This window comes from Lissotriton helveticus, chromosome 5_1, assembly GCF_964261635.1.
Source record: "Lissotriton helveticus chromosome 5_1, aLisHel1.1, whole genome shotgun sequence".
Classification (NCBI taxonomy): domain Eukaryota; kingdom Metazoa; phylum Chordata; class Amphibia; order Caudata; family Salamandridae; genus Lissotriton; species Lissotriton helveticus.
The window spans coordinates 1,778,591,683-1,778,608,769 of NC_136065.1; the positions used below are offsets into that span (position 1 = coordinate 1,778,591,683).

General features: G+C 46.4%; 1 protein-coding gene across 1 annotated transcript in view; it reads right to left on the bottom strand.

Annotated features, from left to right (window-relative positions):
- DCAF7 (DDB1 and CUL4 associated factor 7) overlaps positions 1–17,087 on the bottom strand; it is a 133,310-nt gene that overhangs the window by 43,849 nt on the left and 72,374 nt on the right. The window contains exon 5 of the mRNA XM_078645071.1: positions 649–858. Coding sequence (XP_078501197.1) covers positions 649–858 — 210 coding nt within the window. The remainder of the gene's footprint in view (positions 1–648; positions 859–17,087) is intronic.

The window sequence follows — 17,087 nt, forward strand, 5'->3', positions numbered from 1 at the left end:
TGGGTGCTGGTCTTTCTGTGCGAACTTGTGGTGGCAGTTCTTGCAGAATTTAAAGGGCGTCTTGTACATCCCTGCGCTCAGGGGGCCCCCTGTGTGTGCATTCCCCGAAGGACGTTGAAGATTTCGAAATTCTCTCCTTTTCTTCGTCGTCTCTTCTCTAAAAGGTCCACTTCTCCCGATCTTCTCAGGTCTTCTCGGTTGAAGATTTGCAGTATTTTCTCCTTTCCTCCTCCAAAACTTCTGGAGCTTCACGCGACGATCCAGATCCAACGGCGGAAAAAAGAATCTGAAGATGGCGTCCAAGGGTGGTAGCTTCCGCCGGAAGCACGCCGACGTCACCGAAGGTACACCAAATGGTGGGACGTCGACGCACACCTGGGCTACGACAAAAAAAAAAAAAATAAAAAAAAAAAAAGAAGACTACGATTCCGGACCCAACCACCAGATTGCGGAATATGCACAGCATAGTGAATCCAGAAAGATTCACGCTGCAAAAATATATTTTTTAAATGTATTCTAATTAGGACGTGTCCTTGGATCAACAATAAGCAAAATATATCTCATGATGAATTTGCCCAAAAATGAAAAACGCTGCAATCCACATTCACAATAGTTACCATTAGCCATGTTTTTCTGAAAAGGTCTTACCTCCATTCCATCCATGGCCATCGTAGCAAGATAGTTTGGATCCTGTTTATTCCAACAAAGGCGCAGCAACGGGTGGTGCTGAGGATCTTCATATATAATAGTACTATGTTCTAAGTGTCGTAGGTCAAACATGCGCACAGAGCCATCTGCGCCAACAGATGCAAACATGTCCCGTCCACCACCAGCACGGCTGAAGGCTATGTCATATACCTGCCAACAGATAGAACAAGAATTAGGTAAGACATCAAGGGACACCCTCTCACCCCTTTACAATGACCTTTACCAAAATCGAAGTATTCTGCAACAAATATAGGCACCTTTATAAGATGCCCAAACATGAACTCTGCTTCCCACTGACTTTTCAAGAGTGTTTAATCTGGTCTCTACAATTGCAACACCATTTTCCCTTCGATCAACTGATGCGCAGAACATGTATGTTTTTGTGATTGATAATGCACTCATGTAGTTAGGCATATCACCTTTAAATCAGAATTGAAACTATGAACTGCATTCCTTATTATTTGTGATTAGGCCCATGATTTCGAACCTACAGAATGAACAAGCTATTGGGTGGATACTCTATTTTACCATAGATTCCTCCCCTTCAAATACTCCCCCAAGCGCCAGACTCTGATCTAGAAACTTTTATCTAGCAGTGCTCCTGCATGCTGCTAGGCAGAATAGTGTGCTAGGTGCTGGCTCCGTAGCACCCCAGATGTGATAGAGCATAGCTTGGTACAAATGCAGCCCTTGTATGCGGACAATTAAGCCCCCCCCCACCCCTTTCACGACCTCAGACGAAGAACGTGAACAAATGTTGGTACCAGTGTACTAAACACTAACTAGGGACCTTTTTAGATGCTAAAAAGAGGCCACTCCACAGAATGGGGTGGTGGGAAGGCAGAGAGAAAACTGTGGTTAGAGTATTCACCAGAAAGGGCGTTACCAAAGATAAGTAACTTGTTCTATAGATGGATACTTCTAACTGCAGACTCCTCACCTTAGAAAAGATGCCAAAGCAGTACCTCCCCACAGACAGGGCAGGGCCCCTACTAGCGAGAATGATACGAAATGCTTCCCCGTGTGCCCCTATCGTGGAGATAAATGATCAAGCTGGGGTAAAACAAGAGACACAGTTAGACATCAATACTACCTTTCAGGACTATTACACGCATTTATATGGCCCACACCCATCGATGGTGGGCACGACTTTGGAGTCCTTCATGACAGACCTACACATCCCCCAACTTTCTGGTGCACAGAAGGACGATTTTGCACGACCCATCACCACTGCGGAAATCAGACAGGCGATTAAAGTGCTGCCACGGAATAAATCACCTGGTACGGAAGGCCTACCAGCTGAGTTCTACGCAACTTACATTGATATACTAACCCCGCACATACACCAACTATACAAAGACTCGATGGAGTCTAATGCCCTACCCACCACAACCCTACAGGCGTTGATCGTCTCCCTTTTAAAACCCGGCAGGGATGGTTTACAACTGGCTAATTATAGACCATTGTCACTCTTAAACACGGACTACAAAATCCTTAGTAAGATTTTAGCGGCGAGACTGAACCAATATATCCCGGAGCTCATACATGCGGATCAATGTGGCTTCGTACCTGGGCGGAGCACAGCGCTCAACCTGAGGAGACTGAACCAGATAATGCTCCATGAAAATACAAAAACCGGGACGGAAGGGTGTATCTCTCTGGATTTAAAGCAGGCATTCGATTCCTTAAGATGGGACTATATGTTTGCAGCCCTGACAAAATTTGGTATACCATCTAAATACCTGGCATGGGTGAATATATTGTACCGACACCACCGGTGTGCACTAACAAATGTGTATATCGGGACCGTTTACGATAGCACGGGGCACACGGCAGGGCTGCCCATTATCACCCTACTGTTCATACTAGCGTTGGAGCCTTTACTGCTTAAGCTCCGTGCCTCAGCCGCACCACGGGGGATACTATGCAATTCAGCGACACATGTAGTTTCGGCCTATGCGGATGACATATTATAATATAATCAGGGACATAACAGTCCGCCTAAACCCATTGCCTGAAATTTTTTAGTCCTTCCACACGTTGTCAAGCCTAACTATAAACTAAACAAAATCCTACGGATATTATTTTAATGATGTCTGCAGTGCTACCCAACTGCAGTTTCCCCCGCACACGTTCCAGATTGCGCCCAAGACTTTCAAGTACTTAGGGATACAAATATACCGGGATCTGCAAAACACCCTGGATGGTAACCTTGGCAGGGCACTGGTGTCCCTAAAAACACAGATACAATTTTGGAATACGCTTCCACTATCAATTGCGGGTAGGGTAGCGATCACCAAGATGGTGATACTGCCCAGAATGATATACTACTTCACAAACCTCCCGCTACTGGTGCCGAAAGACACCTTTAAATTACTGAACACATTATTGACCGAACTGATATGGGGGATCGGGGAGGTGGCGCATAAGCCTCGCCAAACTCCAATTACCAACGACTCAGGGTGGAATGGGAGTCCCGGATATGACCGCCTATGGCTACGCCTGCCAACTCCAATGGCTGGCCTATTGGCTAGCGGGACGTAATCTACATGAACTAGGTATGACCGCGACTGATAGGGGCCGCGGCATCATACATCGCCTCTTGCTACAACACGAGAAGATACCCAATTCGACTCCACATCTATTGCGACTTGCACTGAAGTGCTGGAGGAAAGCTGTCCTATACAACTCCACATCTATTGCGACTTGCACTCAAGTGCTGGAGGAAAGCTGTCCTATACACGAGTACATCCTCCTCATACGCACCCACGATACCTTTATTAGGGCTCCCCCTCGGAACAGGGACACTGAAGGACCGGGAACTTCGTAAATGGCATAATGCTGGAGTTACGCAAATAGGTGATTTTTTTGCGGAGGGTGCCCTTATGCAACACGAGGCTTTCACACGAATGCACCAGACCCCTACAGCAATGTTCCTACTGCATGCAAGAGTAATACGTTACATCACTAAGAGCTGGACACGAGATGGCACGGAACCCACTGTAAACCCACTACTCACAATGCAATATGAAGATTATTTTTGTAATGTGTAGAATTGACTCAGTATAAGGAGAATTACGCGGACAACCTGTCTAAGTGCACGGGGTTCGGGGGGTTCTTTCTTTTTACGAGTTAGAGCGGAAGTCATGAAAAGAATAATGCAATGCAATGTATCCTCGGTTATATATGATTGGTACTGGAAAGGTTTACTCGCTCAATATGCAGCTGACAACTGTTGAACCGTCTAACGATTATATGCAAACAATAAAAACATTTTTTTTTAAAAAGCAGTACCCCCCCCCCCAGGTGAAAGGTGTGTGAAGAGAACTCATAACAGAAAGTCCTGCATGACTGAGCAGAAATAAATGCTCTTTGTGCCAGCCACTGGTGCTTCGTTAAACATGCATGGACCTTAAAGTCACAGTTTGTCAGATGTCAAGGACCGGGCACTGTGAGCCAACGCAGTGATAGCAGCCTTAGCTCAGAGTGGAAAGGGCTCTCCGATATTAGCCCCAGATCTCTGTACTGGGGTGAATGTATGACATTGTTCTGCATTCTGTCCATCAATAGTTCTTGTGGTATTTGTCACCCCATGCTCAGAGGTGACTCCCGTGCTCTCCATGCCACTGGAATCAAGCTATCCTGGCTGAAGAGGGGTGAAACCCCGAAACCGGTCCTAGGATGCTTGTTTGCAGTCCAGGGAGGACCTGGCTTGGCTGGACTGTTCCCATGAGACACAGGGTCAAGACTGATTTGCATATGGCTGGGTTCAAACTGGAATGGCATGGTGAGCAAAAAAACAATGGATTTAGGCCCAGATCTCTGTACTGGGGTGAATGTATGACATTGTTCTGCATTCTGTCCATCAATAGTTCTTTTTGCACTCGGATATTCCTAAGGCTGCTACTCGGCCAGTGCACAGCAGATCATAATGCAGAAGACAATTCTCTTCTACACAGCTTTCCCTTTCTTTGCCCTGGAAAACCCCCACTAAAGGCTGATCGTCCACCTGGTCTTCCTCAATACGATCAATGTATTGGGGTTTAGCTAATTGAGCCTCTACTTCAAGTGGTGAGGGAGAGCAAAGAACACTAGCAGAATGACAGACTGCCCAAGGGAATCACTACTTTTGACAAGAATGGCTCGAGTCCTCCGCACCAGGTTGTTTGGAAAAAAGGTGGTATATGACTGTTAGATTGATATTGCACGAAGTTCACTCAAGTTGCAAGTTGACGTAATCATGATGAGAAAGAAAGTAGACTGCTCAGAGTCAGGAGATTCAGCATGCAGCTGTGCAAGGGTGTACACATGAGAAATTTCAAGACAAAGTTAAAGTCCAACCAACTGCATAAAGGGTGGGGACAAGTATCAAACCTTTAAATAAAATCTCATCACAACAGGTGATTTAAACACCGTTGTATGGTCCAGTAAATGTAGAAAGGCCGAAAGGGAAGCAAGTAACATTTAATAGCTCCCACTGCAAGAAACTAAAGATGTCGGGCAGCTTTGATTGCAAGGGATCAGTCTTACGAGCACCACAACAGGCCACAAATTTGTCCAAGCGTCTGGCATAAATTAAATTTATGGCACAGTACATGGTGGCACGTACCACATCCACCACCTCAGGTGGTAGTTCAAACACAGTCAATTACCCCGGCTCAATCTCCACACATGTAGGTATAGATTGTACAGATTTGGGTGAAGGCACCTGCCCTGTTGCGTAAAATACTTGCGAAGTGGCAGCATAATTGAAGGACAGTACTCACTCAGATGTTTGAGACTACACTCTCGTGGCCCAGTCCGTGCCAATAGGATGACATGGGCCTGTTATTTTTCATCTGTTTCAGCACTCTAGGCAGGGCCAGGAAGGACAACATGTGCCCTGTGTTTCATTCCCGACAGAATGTATTTTTTTTTTTAAAGCGTGATATTGCAGAAACTCCAATGCAAAAACTGACACTGCACATTTGACAGTGGCCAAAAGAGCTAACCAGTGTCCTCACTACTTTTGGAAGATGCCCCACACTACCAAAGGATGAAAACACCACTCGTGATCAGCCATATGTTGCATGCATAGCTAGTCGGCGCAGGCATTCAGGGACTTTGCCAGGTGGTTTGTGATCAGGGAAATACCTGGTGCCCCAAACAACCCTAGAGGAGTAAAACCTCTTGGCACGAGCCAAGGTCTCCATAGGCCCTGCATGATGCAATGACATATGGGGGTGGTTGTCCTGATAAACCTGCACCAGCCTCCCTTTGATTGAAGGCAAGAAGGCATTTACAGCCAAATGAATGGCCTGCAACTTCAACATATTGGTTCTCGATACAAGCATAGCTTCACATAAAAAGTCCTTTGATCTCCACCTCCTTAGATAGCCTCCCCAGACCAGTAAGGACGCATCAATCACCACACCCAGCTCTGGGTGGGGAAGGGCGGGTAGCCAGCTGCTGAACCAACTCCCTTCGAACAGCCACCACTGTAGATGGTGAGTAGGCTCCTCCATGATCTGGATGGCATCTGTCAGAACTCCTTGATGCTGGGCCCACTGGAACTTTGTCCATTGCACAGCCTGCATGTGCCACCTGGTGTCGCCGACTAGCAGCCTGCAGGAGGCTAATTGGTTGAGACCCTTCAGAGCTGCTCTCACTGTGATCCAAGAGAAAGGTGGAAACATCGGGATCACAGATCAAATGTCATGTATTTACTGCACCGGCTCGAAGGCCCTGAACACAGTGTGCAGGATAGCTTTAATGAATGGAGCCTCCTCGAAAGGGTCAGATGAGACTCTGTATGCAACTATTGCTCGTTAATAGTGAGCCCCAATGACTTTAGAAGGATTGCCATCTTCTGGAGGTGGTTTACGACTGACTGTGGTGAGACAGTCATCAACATACTGGTATCTTCAACCTCCAAAGTTGGGCGGCCACCACTGCTATCTTTCTTCATGAACAGAATCTACCACTAGTGAGGTCGAAGGGGAGCACAGCAAACTGAAAACTCTGCTATCTTAACTTGAACTACAGATGTCTTTGGGACTGCACGACCGGTATGGATAAGTTACCTTACCTGTAATCTTAGTTCTCTTCCAGGGGTATCCTCATCAAAGTCATAAGCACTGAATATTCACACCCATGTGCGGGGACCCCGGAAATAGTAAAAATTACATATGAAAAACATATACATACACACCCACATATATCTCATACCAATGCAGCCCCCATCTAAGAGGCTAAACAATGCAATAACCAATACAAAACTGCTTTTGCAAACACATAATGCATGTATATAAACACAGAGGGCAAGTACCACTTAAACTCTTATTTAGACCTCCTGAAAAACTGCAACAAAAGCAAACATTGTTAGCCTACAGGCTGCATTGTAAACCAATAGCATAGAAAATGAAAGCATTTTCACACAAAACTGGCACTGTGCCTTTAAGGCAGCCATGACCCCTAGCTTCCCATCATGCCTCGGGGGTGACAGTTAGGTCAGTTCTTTGCGTAACCCTGAAGATCAGGTCACAAAGATATCGTTTTACAATGAAGTAATCTCATTTGCCTGGGGAGGAGGTGGGATGCTTATGACTTTGACGAGGATACCCCTGGAAGAGAACTAGGATTACAGGTAAGTACCGTATCCTTCTCTTCCAGGGAATCCTCATCAATAGTCAAACACTGAATAGAATAGCAAGCCTATCTTCCGCCTGCAAGCAAATGAGAGTGAATGACCAAACATACAAACAACAGCAGCAAGCAGCTGTTGAACAGATTCCTCAAGGAGGCCTGACCTACTTGGGTATCTGCTCTGGTGTCAATCTGATCTAGACAGTAGTGCCTTGTATATGTATGGACGGACCTCCAAGATGCCACCTTACGGATCTCAGAGATAGGCATGTTATGAAGGAAAGCAGTCGTAACCGCCTTTCCGCTCGTGGAATGTGCCTTGGCAGCAGGCCCAAGGGGCTTTTGTGCTTATGGATAAGCAAACTTGATGCATGAAACTATCCACCTGGAGATGGATCGCTTTGAGGCTGGAAAACCTGTTCTGATCGACCCATAGTTAACGAATAGTTGATCAGATTTTCTAATCGACTTGGACCAATCCAGACAGAACTTTAAAACTCTTTTTAGGTCCCGTGAGTGCAAAGCCTTCTGTCCATGAGCAGTATTCTTGCATAGAAATCTGCTACTCCTTTTGTAGAGTGTGCCCATCCTCTGGCCAACAGAAGACTTTTTTCTTTCTGATGATAAAGATTCCTGTTTCTGTCATCCATCTTCCAATGCCTTGATTTGATAAAGGCCTATCTTTGTTTGGATGGCAAAAGAAAATTGACTGAACAATGCTTCTGAAGTGTTTCATCTTAGCAAGGTAGACTTTCACACACACCTACCTACATCGCAGGAATGTAGGACTCTCAGCTGCATTAGATGGGGCAGGGAAGAAAGTCTGTAGTATCACAGGGTCATTAGGGTGAAAATGCATTGGTGCCTCCAGCATAAAGGATGATTTTATGAAAAAAACAAATCTTTGGTAACTGAGATATTGTTGTTTGATTGTTAAAACCTTCAACTATACATTCCTTCTTTCAGATCTAAGGGTCATAGTATCAGTATTGTCTGAACCAAACCAAGGCTATGAGAGACTATGAATGATTGGACTTTGACGACTATCCGTGGAACACCAGGAAATGGCTGAAAAGCGTAAGCGGATATCCCAGTGTCTGCTGGCGAAGTAACAGCATTTCTTGTGCTATTGTGTCATGAAGGGATCGAGATTCTGATGTCCCCCTACCGAACTACTCAAGAGCTACCTGGTTGAGTTCCAGTTCATGTCACTTCTCCAAGTCTACTGAGTAAGCCTGCACACTACTTTGTAACATCAGCTACATTTTCCACTTTGAGTGAAATGCTGTTGGGATTTGTCCATGCACGTAGTTATTGGGTGTAGAGAGTGCCTGTGACTTGATCCGTTCTTGCTTGTTGATATAATACATTGAAAATTATGGGCTGTTCTTATAAATAATGACGTCTTATGGATCCTAAGAAGTTATGAGGGTAATCTGCTGCAAATCGCTCTGAACTAGAGTACCTTTATGAGAAGACATTTTGTCTTCGATTTAAAAGTCGCATGCAGACAACGCAATCCCTTCCATGGAGGAGCCCATGGTCATCACAAAAGAGAAAGCAGTGGGTTATTAAGCTCGAGTCATGTTCTTTTCGACTTCCCACCAACAGAGGAAGACTTCACTCTGCTACCTTTACAAGTTCCTCAAGAAGGAGTGTAGCTCATTTTGAAGGGGTCTCATGAGGAGACCGCAATCTGCTACAACAGTGCTGGAATGGGTGAATCTGAAGTCTGTGAATACCATGATATATGCAGGCCCGACAATGGCAATATCAATACATGCAATGTCAACGTATGCCACAACCTGTATACGCATAACAATGTCAATACCCATAAATGCAATATCAATGTATGGCATGATCTATGCCCGCACACCAGTGTCGGTGCCGGCAGTAACGTCAATGTATGCCATAATCTATTCACGCATAACAGTGTTGTTACCAGTACAAACAATATCTATGCACTCCATGATCTAGGCACACATAACTATGCCAATATCAGTAAAGACAATGTTGATATACGCTGTGACAACTGTACACATGATGCTGAGAATGTCGGTAAAAATTATATCGATGACTGCCATATTTTCAGAAGTTCTAATGAACATTGCAGTCAGATTCACCAATTGAGACTTCCCCTTCAAGCCCAGAGCCGGAGATACGTGGTCATGCCTATCGAGTGACAGATCACAGGTGGGTTCTCAATTAACCTAGAGACAAAAGCACCCCCATGGAAAACCCTGATCGATCCCACAGATAGCTAGTTGCATCACAAACCGGTCCAAGGAAATTGGCCCCAATAAAACACGTTTGGCCAAAAGGCACGCATTCCCTCAAGACCACAAAGCTAGATACCAGATGTAGATAGGAATACTCTGCTAATCAGGACACAACCTGCACACCACATTTAGTGATCACGCGCTCTCCACAACATACATACAGACGGACGGACGGGCGCACACACAAGCTCTCCCCCAAGGTTGAGAGCCATCAGTGTCCTTATCAGATGGCCAAACTTGTTAATTTACGACTGGGATGCTTTTTGAAGAATGCAGGATTGTTTATTATGTATATAAATATATATTATACATCAGGAGATGTACATATTGTCAGACGAAACTTGTACAAAAGACTTTTGTCAGATGCACTCTGATGACTCTCCCAGCTGCTGGGTTTCATTAAACCAACTTGTTCCTGTGTAGCCAAACTCCTCGTCTTTTCATTCATAGAAGTTATAAGGACACTCTTACATGCGATCGAAAAGAAAACAAGTTCCTTACCTGTAACTTTTGTTTCCTAGTATTGGTACTTTCATAGATTCCCATGCTTTGTATCATTCCCCGTCGTCGGAATGGGAGCCTCTGTAACATAAAAATACCATAGCAGTAGGTACAAAATAGGAAGAAAGGCCTAGGCCTCATCTCATTTTGTAGCCTATCCGCCTCTTTTTGTAAAAGAGACCAAAAAATTGTAACAACCAATCAGAGTAGCCTCACCCCATATAACCTTCCTGAGAGCCTCAGAGCCTCAGATTTTCATAGCCGTTGTGTAAAAGTAAGTACATTTGCTGAAGGCTGAGCTTTCCCAGGGGAGGCGGGTGGGCGCATGGGAATCTATGAAAGTACCAATACTGGGGAACCAAAGTTACAGGTAAGTAACTTGTTTTTTTGCCCCAGTATTGCACTTTCATAGATTCCCATGCTTTGTATCAGAGTAGCTAGCAGTAAGCCACAAATGCACATTTTGTTACATGCATATCAGCATAACACAGTATAAGCATTATCATCAAATACAAAATGTGCAATTAAGGAAGGAGGGATAGTAGGGAAAGCTCACCGCTCACTGGAATAAATTCCTCAGGACTGCTTAACACTGATGTCGTAGAATGAGCCTTGATCCGTCCTTTCAGCGGCTTCCCTGCCGCCTGATGACAGAACTGAATTGTGCTGGCAATCCATCATGATATCCCCTGCTTTGACAGGGGTAAACCTTTTCTTGGAGCGCCAAAAGCGACAAAAAGTTGCGATGTCTTCCTGAATGCCTTTGTACGTTGAAGATAGAACTTTAAGCATCTTTGGACATCCAAAGTGTGGAGAGACCTCTCCGCCACAGATGAAGGTCGAGGAAAGTAAGACTTCAGCACTATTGGTTCGTTTAGGTGAAAATCCGAAGGGACTTTTGGATTTGTCTGTAAAATCAAAGACTCCTTTTTGAACTGTAAGAAAGGTTCAACAATTGTGAGAGCTTGGACCCTCCTAGCTGTTATCGCTAGAAGAAAAGCAACTTTCCATGACACAAACTTCATGTCAGCTTTATGGATTGGTTCAAAAGGAGCCCTCATGAGATGGGCAAGGACCAGGTTGAGCTGCCAAATCGGAGGAGGAGGTCTCACCGGAGGGAAAGCTCTGAATAGACCCTTCAGGAATTGTTTGATCACCCTCGCGGATTAAAGAGAAGGACCAGAGGTTGTTTGCCTGAACCTAGAGATCGCTGCCAGATGCACCTTAATGGAAGAGTGTTGAAGACCTGATTTTGCCAAAGACAATATGTACGGTAAGATCTTATGAGGAGCCGAAGTAAAAGGATGAAGATTTTCCTTTTGGCACCATGCACAAAAACGCTTCCATTTTGCTCGATAAGTCCTGTTTGTACTAGGAGCCCGAGCTTGAGCTAAAATGTCCTTGCAATCTTGAGGAATATCTAACGCATTGAACTCCCGGTGTTGAGGAGCCAAGCTATCAATTGCAAAGAGCTCGGGTCCGGATGCATTACTTGGCCCTGGGACATCGTCAGCAGGGTAGGAATGGGGCATAGGAGAACCCGTTGACCCCGAGACAGAAGGAGGAGCTCTGTGTACCAAAAGTGGCGGGGCCAAGCCGGGGCTATTAAAATCATGGTGCAGGGTTCCGTCTTGAGTTTCCTTAGTATCCTTGGTATCAAAGGAACCAGGGGAAAGGCGTAAAGAAATGCGCCTGACCAGGCTATCGAAAGGGCATTCCCCAATGACACTCGATGGAGATACCTGCTTGCGTAGAGTTGGCATTTCTCGTTCTCTGGGGTCGCGAACAGGTCTATAAGAGGAGTACCCCAACAAGAGAATATCCTTTCGAGAGTCCACTGATCCAATTCCCATTCGTGGGAGACCGACCTTAGACGGCTCAATGAATCCGCCTCCACATTGTGGGAACCTGGAAGATGTTCTGCAGAGAGACAAATCTGGAGATAAATAGCCCATTCCCAGATCTCTTGAGCTTCCCTTGAAAGACGCTTGCATTTTGTTCCGCCCTGCTTGTTCACATAATGCATGGCCGTCGTGTTGTCTGTACGCACTAGAACCGCAGAACCCTGAATCTTTGGAAGGAAAGCCTGTAGAGCCAGACGAATTGCTCGCAGCTCCAGTAAGTTGAGGTGAAAGGTGCAAAGCTCTGGAGACCAGTGATCGCTCACTTGAAGATCCTGTAATGTCGCTCCCCAGCCTTCCAGAGAGGCGTCTGTGGTTAGAACTAACGGAGAGGGAGGAACCGTGAAGGAGAGACCATCCTCGATATAGTCCACCACCTGACTGCTTTCTTCATGATAGGAGTTTCTTGTCCTCGAAGGACCCCTCTGCTTGACGCCATTGCATGTCCAGTTGTTCCTGCAGGGGACGCATGTGTAGCCTGCAGTGCGGAATCAATGCAATGCAAGATGACATCGACCCCAGAAGAACAAGTTACTTACCTTCGGTAAAGCTTTTTCTGGTGGATACAGTATCTGCCTGTGGATTCCTCACCTTGTGAATATCCCCCTGCGTCAGCAACGTTCGGAAAATTCTTTTGTAGCACGCCGGCGTGGACGACGGCACAGGAGCACGGCATCGCGCGCGACTCTGACTGACGTCACTGACTCCTTATAAGGCCTACCTCGGCGTGATGACATCAGTTCTGCCCTTTTTTCCGTGCCTCCGAGGCACCCGGACGGACCAATGATAGTAGACATATACAATGTACCCAGTACATAATATCCAAAAATACACACACAGTGTGAAGATATTGTATGAAAAACACCATAAATACATACATACATACATATACATATATACACACACCCACACACATTAATGCATTTAAACAGTGTCATAAACTCAGATATATAAGAGTGGACAACGGGGAGGCGGGTGGGCATGTGAGGAATCCACAGGCAGATACTGTATCCACCAGAAAAAGCGTTACCGAAGGTAAATAACTTTTTCTTCTGATGGAAATATCTGCCAGTGGATTCCTCACCTTGTGAATAATTCCCACAGCAGTCCCCACTCCCAGGGGAGAGTGTCCACTCTTCTATACCAGAAAATCTTGAAGGACAGAGCTTGCAAAATGGCCATCCCTCCTCATCTCGCTATCCAAGCGGTAATGCTTTGCAAAAGTGTGGAGGGAGGCCCATGTCGCCGCTCTACAAATGTCTCTACAGGTACACCTCTAGACAAAGCAGATGTTGATGACTTTGCTCTAGTAGAATGAGCCCTTATACCCTCTGGAGGTTCCTTACCAGCCAGGGCATAGCAGATTTTGATGCAGAGTATGATCCATCTTGAGAGTGTGCGCTTGTGCACAGCTCTTCCTTTTTTGCAGCCAGCAAATCCAACAAAGAGCTGGTCATCCACTCGATAGTCTTTTGCCCTATCAAGATAAAAGCTCACCGCTCTTTTGGGGTCCAGACGGTGAAGTCGCTCCTCCTCCTTGGAAGGGTGAGGGGGAGGATAGAAGGTAGGAAGGGTAATGGACTGTCCTAGATGGAAGGGAGTTACCACCTTAGGCAGAAAAGCAGCCCTGGTCCCAAGAACCATTCGTTCAGCATGAATGGTCAAGAACGGGGGCTTTGAACCAAGAGCTTGAAGCTCACTCACCCTCCTTGCCGAGGTAATTGCGACAAGAAAAACAGCCTTAAAAGACAATTCTCAAAAGGACACCTGTGCAGAGGTTCAAACGGAGAACCCATTAAATATGTAAGAACCAGGTTCAAGTCCCATTGAGGCACAATAAAGGGAGTAGGAGGAAACGTGTTTGTTAAACCCTTTAAAAATCTCAATACAACGGGAGATTTAAACAAAGATGGTTGATCCGGTAAACAGAAAAAAGACGATAAAGCTGATAGATATCCCTTTACCGTAGCTACAGCAAAACCTTGCTGTGCCAATGAAAGAGCAAATTGAAGTATTTCTGACAAACGAGCTCTCAAAGGATCAACAGAATTCTCCCCACACCAGGATACAAATTTAGGCCACCTATAAGAATAGATGGACTTGGTGGAGTCACGCCTGGCCGATAGAATGACATCCACCACACCAGGTGGGAGAGAAAAGGAATTCAGGTTGCCCCGTTCAATCTCCAGGCATGAAGGTGTAAGGTCTGGAGGTGGGGGTGTAGAACCTGCCCCTGCGACTGCGAGAGGTCGTCTGCCCCGAGAGGGAGACGGAGCGGAGGGCACGAGGAGAGGTGGAGAAGATCTGTGTACCACACCCTTCTTGGCCAATCCGGGGCGATCAATATAACTCTGGCCCGATCTTGACGTATCTGCCTCAGAACCCGAGGAATCAAGGGTATGGGAGGAAATGCGTAAAGGAGTCGCAAGCCCCAACTCAACTGAAACGCATCCCCCAACGCTCCTTGCATGGGATACTGGAGACTGCAGAATGACTGGCAGTGAGCGTTCTCGTGAGTGGCAAACAGGTCCACCTGAGGAGTTCCCCATGTCTGAAAGACATGACGAACTACCTCTGGATGAAGCCTCCACTCGTGATCGGCTGACAACTGCCGACTGAGACGGTCTGCACGAACGTTCACATCTCCGGCCAGATGATTTGCCACTAGAGAATTCTGATGTTCCTGAACCCAGGACCAGAGACGCAGAGCCTCTCTGCAGAGACACTGCGACCCCACTCCTCCCAGTTTGTTGATATACCACATTGCGGTGGTGTGGTCCGTCAGGACTTGAACCGACCGACCGCGAAGGAAAGGGAGGAAGGCCTTGAGTGCCAGACGTATTGCCCGCAATTCCAAAAGGTTGATGTGAAGAAACCTTTCTTCTGGAGACCAAAGACCATTGACCTCCAGATCCCCCAGATGAGCACCCCACCCTAGAGTGGATGCATCCGTTATCACTGTGGCCACCGACGGACTAGTTTGAAAAGGCTTTCCTTGAGACAGATTGCCTTCCACTCCCCACCAAGACAGATCTGCAGCAGCTTCTCTGGAGATCCTCACTGACTCCCCGAGATCCCCTTGGTGTTGATACCACTGCCTGCGGAGGCACCACTGGAGTGCTCTCATGTGCCAGCGTGCATGGTTGACCAACAGAATGCAAGAAGCCATCAGACCGAGCAGACGAAGGGCCTTCAGGACTGGAACATCCGCTCCATTGTAAAATAAAGGAATAATTTCCTGTATGTCGTGAATCCTTTGAGGTGGAGGGAATGCACGACATACAGTTGTGTCCAGTACCGCACCTATGAACAGGTTACGCTGGGAGGGCCCTAGGTGAGATTTGGGTACATTTATTAAAAAACCCAACCTGTGCAACAACTGAGTGGTCTCTTGCAGATGATGGAGCAGTATCTCTTGAGATTCTGCTTTGATCAGCCAATCGTCCAGATAAGGGAATACTGTAATCTCTGACCTTCTGAGATGTGCAGCCACCACCTTGGTGAAGACTCGAGGCGCAGTAGTAAGATCAAACGGTAGAACCGCAAACTGGTAGTGTTGCGATCCCACCGTGAAGCGGAGATACTTTCTGTGCGACTTCAGAATGGGTATATGGACATAAGCATCCTGCAAGTCGATTGACACCATCCAGTCTTCTTCCATCAGCGCCTGAAGAACCTGCGCAAGAGTGAACATCTTGAACTTCTCCTGCTTTAGGTAAAAGTTCAAGATCCTGAGATCCAGGATTGGACCAAGTCTGCCATCCTTCTTGGGAATCAGGAAATACCAGGAGTAGCATCCCTGACCCCTTTTCTGCTCCGGAACCACCTCTATCGCACCCTTTTTGAACAAAGCTTGTACTTCTTCCTGTAGGAGCAACAGGTGGTCCTCCGAGCCAAAACCTTGGCAAGGCGGGTAATTTGGGGTAATTGCCGAAAAGAAAGAGCATACCCATTCCTTACGAGATAGAGAACTTAAAGATCTGATGTAACCGATTCCCAACCCTGTAGAAAATAAGTAAGCCGACCCCCCACAGGACCCGCATGATCCGGAATGGTGGATCTAGGGCTGCTTTGCTATTGTAGGCGGAGGGTGGGTAGGAGGAGGAAGAGGAGGCTCGACTTCCACGAGAACGACCCCTTTGTCTGCCTCTGTAGGACCTGTGCTGCTTCTGTTGCTGCTGGGTCTGCTTATAGGTACGAAAAGCAGCCCTTCCAAAACCCTTGTATCTTTTGGCGACAGAGCCTCTAGTTTGCAAACTCAAAGATCTTGCTGTTGCTCTGCTATCCTTAAACCTTTCCAAAGCAGCATCAGCTTTCTTTCTGAAAAGGCCTGTGCCATCAAAAGGCAAATCCATCAGAGCAGCCTGGACATCCGCAGAAAACTCGGAAGTCTTTAGACAAGCAGCTCTTCTGGTGGCGATCGAAGACCCCATGATCCTAGTCACTGAATCTGCTGTGTCCATAACACTTTGTATGACCTGCCGAGCTGCAGCCTGCGTGTCAGATAACACTTCATTAAAGTTCTTTTTATCCTCCTCGGGAAGCTTAGGAGATAGCTGTTTCACTGTATCCATCAAAGCATTGATATATCTGCCTAGCAAACAAGTAGCATTTGTCGATTTTAGGGCCATACTGCCTGATGAAAACACTTTTTTTGCATTTTGATCTTGCTTCTTAGAGTCTTTATCTCCAGGAACCTGGGGAAAAGCACCTGTAGATCTTTTTGAGCAAGCAGCCTGAACCACCAAACTCTGGCAAAGGATGTGTGGCTAAGAATTCAGGATCTCCAGGCGCCACTCTGTAGCTCCTTGCCAGTGTCTTTGAAACGGCAGGAGCAGCGAGAGGTTTACTCCATACCTCCAATATGGGATCAGTAAGAGCCTCAGTAAATGGAAGAATTGGCTCAACCACAGAGGATGGAGAACTTCAGTAAGAATGTTCGACTTGTACTCCACAGATGGCAAAATCAAATTTAAGAGTTTTGCAGCCTTCTTAATTACCACATGGTAAGGCGCCACATCCTTAGAAGGAACATCAGATACCGGGGGCAACCCCCATTCTGGTGAAAATTCCA